The sequence below is a fragment of the Drosophila novamexicana genome, unplaced genomic scaffold (genome assembly GCF_003285875.2).
Source record: "Drosophila novamexicana strain 15010-1031.04,08,12 unplaced genomic scaffold, DnovRS2.1 tig00000108-arrow-pilon, whole genome shotgun sequence".
NCBI lineage: Eukaryota > Metazoa > Arthropoda > Insecta > Diptera > Drosophilidae > Drosophila > Drosophila novamexicana.
In genome coordinates this window covers 152,659-163,766 of record NW_020824772.1, presented here as the reverse complement: position 1 = coordinate 163,766, position 11,108 = coordinate 152,659, and the positions used below count along the sequence as shown (strand labels likewise).

Sequence of the window (11,108 nt, the reverse complement as noted above, 5' to 3'; positions counted from 1 at the left end):
TGAAGACCCAACCAGCACGGCCACTTGCACCGTACACGACTGAACTACCGACTGCCGGCGTATTGAAGCCGTGTTGAGGCCAACAGAAGGTTTTTATAAGGCCGCGCGACCCAGCGACAGCAACAAACAAACAATGCACAACAACAGCAACAAATCAGGCAACCACCATTAACTCCTTTTGCCATGCAAATGTGCTGCGGCAATTACAAGCCAGCACTCGCCAGCAGCAGCAACAACAACAAATGACAACAACAACAATGCGATTGTCTGACTGTCCAGCACATTATAATACACTCGCAGGACATGTGGGGCATGTCTACTTCCTCATACCATTGGTGTAGCCAAGCAGAGTATCTGTGGTCCACATCGAAGTTGACAGGCAATACAAATTATTTGTGTACATTTTCTTTTGGCAAGTAGTATTTGTTGGCTTTTTATATTCGTATATATTTTTCATTACAGATATATTATATATATAAAAAAGCCGTAAACGTAAACGTCATATCACGCTTACTGATATATTAACTATATGCTCTATAACCAAGCCCCTGTTCTAAACATCTATATAAAACTTGCACATTGTTGCTAGATTTGAGCTTATATGCCCCGATTTTGTTCATATTTTTTACACACTACTTTGACCATCGTTGTTCCCAAATATTTAAAACCTTCTTCAAAGTGCTCACTTTTGGGATAGGATAAAGCTTCAGTTCAAAATTTAGCGTCTTTGTACTTACGGTTGAAGCTGTGGGCTTATCATCAATCAGCTAGTTGGCCAGGACAAGCTCTTTTATATATTTATATAGATATGTCAAGCTCGCTTGAGTATATATGTATACAAATTTGAAAGGTTCCATATAAATCGTATACATAATATGCAATAATTTAGCAAGAGTATTTCATCTTCGTTAGCATACGTAGCAGTATTTTTCCTATACTTTATGGCTGCTAGGTCTGGGGAACAAATCAAAAAAAAAAATTGCCCAACCCAACTGATTGGCAGGGTAAGTGTCGTAATCGGGGGAAAAAAAGTCCATTAGAATTGGAGCCCGGTTGGAGGCAACCACATATAATTGATAAATATGGATATATATATATATATATATGTATATATAAAGATATATATATGATTGATGGTCGTGCAATACCCCAATGTCTGTTGTAAGACAAAATAATTGTTATTAAATGCCTACTTAAATACATATAAATATATATATTTGTTGTTCTCACACACATTTGGCCAAGTCATTCGCATTGTTCGACCTAACTTTGACATACTTACTAGGATATAGTGCGCCTAGAATCGATAAATATTATCGATTTGCCGCGCACCAGGGGCAACAGCTAACAAACCAAAAATGCAGGCAACAGACACAACGCGCATACGCCCCGTGTGCCAGCAAATAACTAATGTATTTGTGTGCGTGTGTGTATGTGTGTCTGTGTGGGTGTGTATTTACACACATCAGCTGTAATTAGTTTACACAGCGTGCGCTCAGAATTATTATTAATAAGCAAATGCATGTTTACATGCTGCATACTGTTGGCCATGTGGCTAGTTGGCCAAAAGAAAAATGTTTCAGCTATTTACTTTGACATCGTGTTCAAGTTGGGTAACAATGGAGTTCAAAGAACTTTACTATTGCCCACTGACGAGACAAATGCACACACATATTTTAGAATATCACATGTTATACTCTGTTCGAGCATTGCGAAAGGGTATATCGCTTACGTCCACTAGGGGGCTGACCAAAGGCAAATATCTATATCAGCCACAATTTTGGAGCTAGTTTCATTTATATCCAATCGAACCAAAGCGCACAGTTTGAGTGTGACTGCTTTAGAGTTACAGTTTGAGAGTTACTTTGATACCCTGCATTGAACATGTTTAAGAAATGAAAATTGGTAAGAAAGAGTTATATGAAATTTCTCTTAGCCAGATTGTCAGATAGATGTTATTCGACATTTCCTAATCACAGTTTGAAATTGATTGTCTTGCAGTTGCAGTTTTAGAGTTACCATTAAAATAATACAGGCATTCAAGAACTTTAGCAGGTAATCTGACTATTTTTCTAAATTTAGCAGGTTATCTGAACAAGCTAAGCATATTCCACAAATTATTTAACCAAAAATTGTCGAGCCGCAGTTTAAGAGTCACTGCTTTAAGTTTACAGTTTTAGAGTCAGCAGTACAATAATCAGAGAGAATCTATTCGACGCATTTCACACCATAGACAGAGTATCTTATAGTCGATTGCAATTCTTTGACATACTTTTTTTTGCGCGTGATATTTGATATTTCAACATAGCTTTTAAAGTTTGTACTTTATTTAGATTTATTTTTTCTGTTTTTTTTTTTGTTTATAACTAAGACTAATTACATGCATTTATTCTAGACTTTACATGGAAATTAAGCAGAGTGGAAAAGTACGACATGAATTTGTTTTCAGCATAAGCGCAGCGTCAATAAGTAATATTTTGTAAATACTAAACCTTATAATAAATTTATGGCTAATCAATGAGTTTTTGCAATTATTATTAGGCATTAGGTATAGTACTGATTATTTATACTTATTTTAAGATACGTTTTATGTGCATATAAAACAACTAGTCTACGGATTATAAAAACAATAAGACCCTAGACAGTTTGGCCTGCCATTCTGTGGTGGGTGAAACTTGTTGCTGCAAATGAAAACAAGAAATTATACAATTTATATTAATAAAATAACAAAATATTGTAACAATTCGAACTATTCATTGTGCTTGATCTAGTTAGCTTTGTGTAATTCTCAGTCAACGTCGTTTTTCAAAAAAAAAACCACACACACACACTTCTAGTCTTTATAGATATGCCTTATAAGTTACAACAAACAAATAAATATTTCGGAAGTATCAGGAAAGAAAATCTACGAAAATCGAAAACTTTTTACGTTCGCTTGTGTTAAATTTTGTTTATATAAGTTTTTGCTCCTTTTGTTTTTTGATCGAGAGGGATATTTGTTTTTAAGAGTGACTGATAATGGATGGTATGTTTGGAAACCTGAGCCAGAGATTTAAGCAGCTGAGCAACGTGGAGGGCAAGCGTATGGCCATCAAGCTGGTTGGATTCTATGCCATGGGCTGGACGCTTCGGAAGCTGATTAAGTGAAGTTAATGAAGCTATATATGTGTAAAAATTTGTGTATATATATATAGCCAGTCCAAATTTCGTGTGCCGTTACATTATGAGCATTTAAAGCAAATCGCTTAAATATATTGCTTACATCAAAATCACATGTGCAGAGATTGGCTCGACATCCTAAAATCAACATTCAGATTGGTTTTTGCTTAGTCTCAGGGTTTGCTCTCTACCGAGAATTTGCTCTTTATGACGCACTTGCAGCAGGAGGGTATCTTGAAGGGCTCATTGGCCACCTCGGGCTGGCCGCTGCTGTCATTGTTGATGGTGGCCAGATGACGTATCACATAGTGCTGCTTGCAGACGGGCACATAGTTGTTGGGAAAGCTGTCCAGAAATTGGCAGCTCTCGCCCTCGTGACTGAAAGAGGGAAATCAAGTTTTTTGTTAGCTTGTTAGCAGATTAAATTAAATCTTGCACTTACTCGCACTCCTCGATGAGTATGCCCTGTTTGAACTTATCCGTGTTGACTATATACTGCCAGGTCTGATCCAATTTCTGGCCCAATTTTGGGTACAAGTACCGCACATGGCTGTTGCACAAATACTGTTCGTCATCGTTCATCCGCAGTCCGAAGTCCGTGGGCTGCGGCTCGTCGCTGAAGAAATTGGCAAAGCGACGCGACAATATGCCCGTCAGGCCGGACAAATCCGGATAGTTGTTCACCTTGGTGCAAAAGGAGCGACTCTGATTGAACCCATCCACGCACTGTAGATCCCCAGTATCGATGGGCGCCGGTTGGGCTGGTCGATACTTATCTAAAGAGTCGGGAAACACGATAACTGGACGTTATGCAAGCGCCAAGGGAGTTGAACGTGTATTCGAGTATGATATCGATTTAGTTTGTTAAGTTGTATCAAATGTAATTGGTATAGAAATGTTTTTCGTTGGGGCAAGTATATTGTTTGATACTCTGTTCGCAAGGTGCAAAGGGGTATATTTGTTTTGGTCTTGCTGAAGAGTTGCAACGTGAAATATATATTCGTTAAAAATATGCAAGTAATAAAATCAATCTATAAATAGGTAACAGTTTTAAAGAGATTGGCTTAGTCAGTGTTAGGTACGAACGAAAGTATACACATTGAAATTGTTTATCCTATTATGCAGGTAAAGTATTCAGATTGTGGAATTGGACCTTTCCCTACCACGGCTTCAAAACGTCTGCCTTGGACTCACATTAAAGATGTTCAAAATCATTCTTTAGTCACAAAAGGTCTGCATTCGGGTTACAGTTTTACAGTCAGCCCCATTGATTAAGAACGTTGTAATTCTCTTTAAAAATGTTTCTCACGTCACTGATTAAGAGACACTGCAATCGGCTTACAGTTCTCGAGTCACCTTGGAAATGTTTAAAACCATTTAATAAAATGACACTCGCCTTTTATGTAGGAATTATATGCTGCTTAAAGTTACAGAGTCACATCCAATAACAACACGTTCCCATTCCTTAAGTTACAGTTTTAAGGACATTGCATTGGGATTACAGTTAAAGATTCACAGCGAAAGAACCAAAAAGACTTTTTCGAATGATTTAAAATTCAATTGCATTGTGAACAGAGTATTAAGCAGTCGGTTGCACCAGACTGCAATGTTTTTACATAACTTGGGCTACTCACTGTCTGAGATGGGGCGACGCGGCTGCTGTGGCTGCTGTGGCTGCTGCTGCTTCGGCGGCTGCTGCGGTGGCTGCTGCTGTGCGGTGCTCTGCAAAGAGACGATGGGTTCATTAAAGACAAGATTCAGCTTGCCATCCGGTGAGCGTTGCACTTTGAACGACTGTTGCTGATGATTCAAGCTTTGATATTGATGATAGTGCTTGGGCTTGGGCTGAGACGAAGACTGAGACTGGGTTTGAGTGTGAGTGGGTGTTGGCCAGGACTCGGTTGTCTGGTGCTCAGCGGATATGGGCATGATGGATGCATCATCGTTCGTGGCCGTCGTCTGTGTGTGTAAATTTTGCGTTAGTTTTCTCTGTTTTTGTTTCCTTTTCATTTTTTATTATATTGTTTTTTTTTTTTCGCTAAGCCGAATCAAAACGAAGCACACACAACACACAAACACACAGAAACACGGTTAGTGGACGAGTTGATGAGTTGATGTGGAATGCGGAATGTGGAGTGTGAATCCGATATGATATGTGGGTGCATCCTTACACTTACATTAAAAAGCATCACACCATGGCCATCGTGCACTTTGAATATGGAACGGACGCGCTCGTCAATATCCTCGGCGGGCAGCTGCAGTGAAAATGTCAAAACGAGAAAGTGGGAAAACGTTTAGTTTTCAAATTGTCAAGGGCACGCACATAAGAAGAAGTAGAGGAAGAAGAAGAAGAAGAAAGAAAAGAAAATAGAAAACCCAAAGAACAAACAAACGCAACATATATATATGCAACATTTAACATTTAACGCATTCAAAATTAATTTAATTTAAACATTTAGAACAAGCAATTCGGGGCAGACCTCCACCTCGCCTAGATCCCGTTGCGGCTGCTGCTCCTTGGATGGGTCCTGCTCCTGCGCCTTGGTGCGCATCATGTTCAGTAGATTGTCGGAGACAAAGGACATCGTCTCATTGGAGCTGCTGTTGGCCTCTGCAGCGGCTGCCTCGCTGCGTCGCTTCGACATTTCGCTATTGATACAAACTATCTGAAAGATACATGTGGAAGGTTTTTGTTTGCCATTGATCAACATTGCCGACTGTACACGAGTAGAGCGTGGAAAGCGGAAAGGGGTAAGTGGAAAGGGGTGGCGGGTGGGGAGGGGAAGGTAGATGCGAATAAGTTAGCGGTGACTGCCGCAACTGCTAAATGTTGCCCAAACACTTTATCATTTGGCAATTACAACAACAACAATCACAACAACTGCTTTTCGCCGATGACACCAACCGATCCGCGCTTGAGTAATCAGCATGTGTACATATGCGTAAGTGCCTGGCGACCATAGATTATGATTATACGAATACTTAGTACTTGGGTATATAGGTAGTATATGGGTGGTATATAAAGTGTGCCATGAAGGGAGAACTACTGAATGATTTTATTTGTTTCGCATTTATATGCACAGACGCACATTTCTCACAAGTTTCTATTCTTGGCTTTATATATTATACCCTATGTATCCTATGCAAGGGGTATTTTAATGATGTCAGGAAATGCAGCCTTAATGTGAATATGTATTCCTGATCTTTGTCAACAGTCGAGGCTAGCCCACAGCTTGTCTGCTTCTAAGCCAACTGGTCATTCAACATATATAAAGAAGTTGATCAGATCAACTCACTATATAATATGTCTGTATAGATATGGGAGCGCTTTGTATGAAAATCACTTTTTGGTTCTTAAAATAACTTGCTATTCCTTCAAAAGAACTATCGTAAAAACCTTTACTTTCAATGATAGTTTAACTAAGAACAGCCATTACACTGCGAAAAAAAGGCAAGTAGTTTGTTCTCAAATTAAACAAAAACGATCGCAAAATCTCAATATCTTAAATATTTAGTTATTTGCACTTGATTCAATATACACATACTTATTTGAGCACGCTTTGTATTAGATTTATTGCACTTAAAATATTAAATTCAAATATATTCAAATTTCAATTCAGTTTAAACCAAATCGCAACTTTATATATATTTTTCTCAGTGTACGAGCTGCACTCTGGCCCCACTCCACATACATATAAACAAAGTCCTAACAAAAGTTGAATTTATTCATTCCTATAGAAACAACTTTGTATGACTAAGTGCAAGTGTATTTCTAATTCGGCATGCCGCGAGCTGCAAAGTCTTAATTGCATTTGATTTTGCTTACCTTGCCTGACTAAGCAAGGGTATTTATGCGTCGGCAATAACTCGTCTTACTTGTATTTTTTGTTTACCTCTTTGGCAGCCTCTAATATAATTGTTATTTGGCAGCTGCCTTGCATGTGTCAACAACAACAGACAACAACTTAATAAAAAACAAACCTAAAAAAAAGCTATAAATATATAACAAACAAAATAGCTAACAAAAGTCAAAACAGAAGTTTTGGAAACTCACAAAAGTCGCTGAAATTTGTGCGCACATTTCAATTTGCTTAACTTGGGCTTTAGCCTGCCGTAAAGTTTTTTATAAATCTGCCCCCAACTCAGCTCGAGCTATAAATAGGCTTAATTAAAGGTAATAAATTGATTCTGGTTAGATTACACAAATTTCTTCTGGTTAGTTTTTCCCAAGCAATTAACCGCCGAACACAGCAAAAGTACATATCAAATTGATTTATCTTTTTATTTATAATTAGATTTTTCAATTTATGAACTTTCTTTCTGCCTTACAGATAATGTGCTCCAGCCAGGCGTCAGCCCTTTGACCCTGCTTCGGCTGATATCGCCTCAAGCGCAGTGATAAGCGTGTGGCAAGTGTATTGAAATTGTTGGAAAACTCATTTTGAACATGTTTGCTATTCGTATATTCAAATTTGTGCACACACAATTGGAATTCCAATTGGAATACAATTTGTAATTAAGTTTCTAGTTGAAACATTGTTATTGCACAAATCAATAAACTATAAAAGTCGTGTGCGAGCTGTCTGTCGGGGCAACTATTATTGCAATACCCATTCGAATGCGCATTAATCAAGTTCACGGTAAGAAAGTTGTATGAAATTAAGGTGGGGAAAAGAAGAGAAACGTAAACAGGATATATGCCCTATAATATATGTATATATCTATATGTGTATTATGATTGAGCGTTATATACAGCAGATGCAGTTAGCTTCATAAATTTATGTATATGCATTAATATATTTATATAACATATACATATGTTAAATGTTAGCCACAACCATGCACATTCATATTTTGAATATTTATTTTAAGTTAAGCAAGCTCCAGCTATAAAATAATTAAAATTATAAACATTCGAAAACTCACCGTGGCGAAGAGCGCGAAGAGCAGCAGCATAATTTTGATCAGTTTCCACCACATGGGAGGCATTTTCTTATTAGCTCTAGGAATTTTCTTCTTTTTTTTTTTTATTAATATTTATTTACAAAAAGTTGCCAAGTTTTTACAGGGTAGCTGGTCGTCTGTTTTGAGACACGTTTGCAGGCAAGCTTGTTAGACTGTGCGAGTGTGTGTGTGTGTGTGTGTGTGTGTGTGTGTGTGTGTGTGTGTGTGTGTATTTGACTGTCTGTGTTTTTTATGCGCTTTACGTAGTATATTTAATAAACAAACTGGCACGACTAAAATGATTGCCGGGCTTTATTTGCCTGCTGTTGTAGTTGTTGTTTTTGTTTTGACTGTTTTTTCTGCCTTTTTTTTTTATATTTATTATTGTAGTTGGTGTCGAAGCTGCTTTTAGTTGTTGCTGTTTTTTTGTTGTTGTTGTTGTTGTTGTTCATGAATGTTTCCAGCCGCCTCTTTGCTTATTCCGCTTTGTTTTTGTTTCCTTTGCACAGTGCCTGCAAACAGCTACCGACGACACTTGAATTAGTTGCGTTGCTTTTCACTTTAGTATTTGCTGCTTCTGATTTTGTATTATTATTATTTTTTCTTTCGAGATGGTTCGCAGCCCGTGGTGTTGCTCTAGGCTTGACCTTGCCTAAAATGAAGCCCAGTTGGCGCGATGCAAGCGCTTTTAAGCAGCCGTCTCCGTGTCTCCGCGCGCGTGTTTTTTCCCCGGCGGAATATTTATAGTATAAGTCGTGTGGGAGACGCGCGTCTTTGATAATAAGCATTAATATTTAATTTCAACTGCACATGAGCTTTAACTGTTTGGCGGCGACGACGACTGCGCAAGCGAGAGCGACAGCGACAGCGAGAGCGAGAGCACACAGCAACTGGCTACACACACGCTTATCGTTGCGCGCGACAAGAAAGCAACTGAACGACAAGTTGAAGCTCAGACAATGTACAAGTGCAGCTTTAAGCAAAGCTTAACGCAAGTCATATTGAGTAGGAAAGAGAGAGAGAGCGAGAGAGAGAGAGCGATCGCTTGGCGGCAGGCCGGCAGTGATCGCAGCTGTTACAGCTGTTTTTATCCATGTTAAATGCTTACAGCGTGACGTCACTATGTAAGCTGTGTCTTAATATGTAAGCTCTTGAAAATTACCAAGAAATACTTAACATACGTAAGAAACCCAAGCTTATTTAACAGCAACGCAAACAGCTGTTTTACAGCTGAAAGGAAAAGTGAAGCTTTTGGCTTAGCAGTTTGCTACACTAAACAGTTTATCAAGCACACACACACACACACAACCTCACCTACATTACAGAGCGCGCTTCCAGCACGCGTCACCTGGCGCAATTGGCCAACGATCTTCGAAGCCACTTAGCGGGTTCTCTATCCATTGGGAAAGACGATTACTCATTGGGAATATCCACACTCATTGTTAAGCCGCAGGCGTACAATAAAAGCCATATTGGCAAAGAAAAAAAAAACAAAAACAAAAAGGTAGCACTGACGTAGCACACTCAAAAGTTAAATATAGTCAGAATTTAAAATGCATTTAGTCATAAACTTCTCGACTTGCAGAGGCCTGTTACGTGGACTTGACTTTTTAACGAGTGAATAATAATCTTAAGCTTGCGTTCCAAGTATTTCACAAAAACATTCAATCTAATTTGAGCTGAAATACTAAGAATCGGCTATCAGTGGAAACTGGCTGAAGCACGCTTATTTTGAATAGATAAGCCAATAAATAGATATTAAATAATACAAAAATGTAATACATTTTTTATATGTGGAAAAGGAAAATATTTATGTGTATAGATCGGAAAATTACCAATGATTGTAATTTTCTCTGTAATCGTTAGGTCGATGATAGCATTAATTTTCTTTATTTTCATTTAAATTATTTTAATTTAATTAATTTTTATTATTCCATTTTAATTTATATTTTGCCAACACGATATTACAAAGTAAAAAGATGCGCTACTTCCATTATTTACATGCTATATATGTTTCTTTTCCAAAAAGTTGATAGCAATTTTAAGATTTTGTTCAAAAAACAATATATTTTAGTGTTAGGAAATTACAAAATAAGACATTTATAAAAAAACACAATATTTACTTAGATCTTAAATAATAAATAAACACTTTATATAGAGTTTCTTTTTTCAATTAAAAAATTAAACGTAGTCTGCAAATTTTGGTCATATAAAATTATTGGTGCATACTTTTAGGGAGCGCGATTTTGATTTGCATATTTTTTGGGTGTCTTCGAATTAGTGAAAATGTGAAGCGAAGTGAAACAAGTTAAGTAAAATTTGTGGCCAATTACCAAGTAGTTAACAGAAAAACTGTTGACCTTTTAGTTCAGAGATATCAAAGGCAACAAAAGCTTCGAGCCCATTAAATTAATGGACCCGAAAAAGGCCTTTTACTAATTTCAAGTACTTGCCACGCTCTTGACTATTTGGCTAACTGGTCATCCAGCGAATGGCCAAAAAAAATGTTAATACTTATAAATTAGCTAGGAAATGTCACTATTAGAGCCCATTAATTAGTCACAGCAGACAGACGCGAGAGCAAATCGAGAATTATTATGAAAACGAAATTGCGGGGCAAACTTAGCGAGAAAATGGTGAAATAGTCATGGCTCGTAATATATGCTGGTTTATGCGATTCGACAACAAAATGATAAATAATGAAATTGCATTGCGCATTCAATGCAAATAAAAACTGATAATAATAAAAAGAAAAAAGCACACAAGCCACTCGTAAAGTTAAATAAAACGAGCTACAATTAAAGCGCCAGCTGGAAAATTGTGGACGCACCGCGAGTCGTCGTCGTCGACTTCGACGCCGACGCCGACGTGTGGCAATTGCAACATATGCAATTCCAGCCATGACAGCAGCTCGACGACACGCAATGCTGCCGCTGCCCAGGTGCTACCGCACATCTACGTACGGCTCGGCAATAAATTCGCAGGCAAAAGAAACCCCCAGAGAG

At 37.9% G+C, this 11,108-nt stretch overlaps 2 protein-coding genes across 6 annotated transcripts; one reads left to right on the top strand and one right to left on the bottom strand.

The window, feature by feature from the left end:
- Positions 1–2,335: 2,335 nt before the first annotated feature.
- LOC115772064 (protein spaetzle) lies at positions 2,336–8,470 on the bottom strand. 5 transcript variants are annotated; one of them, XM_030718010.1, is made up of 7 exons: positions 8,086–8,470; positions 5,640–5,825; positions 5,337–5,414; positions 4,794–4,881; positions 3,602–3,959; positions 3,263–3,537; positions 2,336–2,681 (listed from the first exon to the last, which is right to left on the bottom strand). In XM_030718010.1, the coding sequence occupies exons 1-6, from the start codon at positions 8,146–8,148 to the stop codon at positions 3,333–3,335; spliced, it is 978 nt and encodes a 325-aa protein (XP_030573870.1). In that variant the 5' UTR covers positions 8,149–8,470; the 3' UTR covers positions 2,336–2,681; positions 3,263–3,332. The 5 variants fall into 5 exon arrangements, with proteins under 5 accessions (XP_030573870.1, XP_030573871.1, XP_030573873.1 ...); XM_030718011.1 differs by having other exon boundaries at positions 3,602–3,935; XM_030718013.1 differs by lacking the exon at positions 5,640–5,825.
- Positions 2,834–3,269, top strand: LOC115772065. Its single transcript, XM_030718015.1, has one exon. The coding sequence runs from the start codon at positions 3,019–3,021 to the stop codon at positions 3,145–3,147; it is 129 nt and encodes a 42-aa protein (XP_030573875.1). The 5' UTR covers positions 2,834–3,018; the 3' UTR covers positions 3,148–3,269.
- Positions 8,471–11,108: the final 2,638 nt, after the last annotated feature.

What these genes read in the sequence shown, in the direction of transcription:
- LOC115772065 (XM_030718015.1), top strand. Translation starts at nt 3,019, where the DNA reads ATGGATGGTATGTTTGGAAACCTGAGCCAGAGATTTAAGCAGCTGAGC.
- LOC115772064 (XM_030718010.1), bottom strand. Translation starts at nt 8,148, where the DNA reads ATGCCTCCCATGTGGTGGAAACTGATCAAAATTATGCTGCTGCTCTTC. An exon ending in TCTTCGCGCTCTTCGCCACG is followed by an intron (nt 5,826 to 8,085) that starts GTGAGTTTTCGA and finishes TGTATCTTTCAG; the next exon opens with ATAGTTTGTATCAATAGCGA. An exon ending in GGGATCTAGGCGAGGTGGAG is followed by an intron (nt 5,415 to 5,639) that starts GTCTGCCCCGAA and finishes TTTTCACTGCAG; the next exon opens with CTGCCCGCCGAGGATATTGA.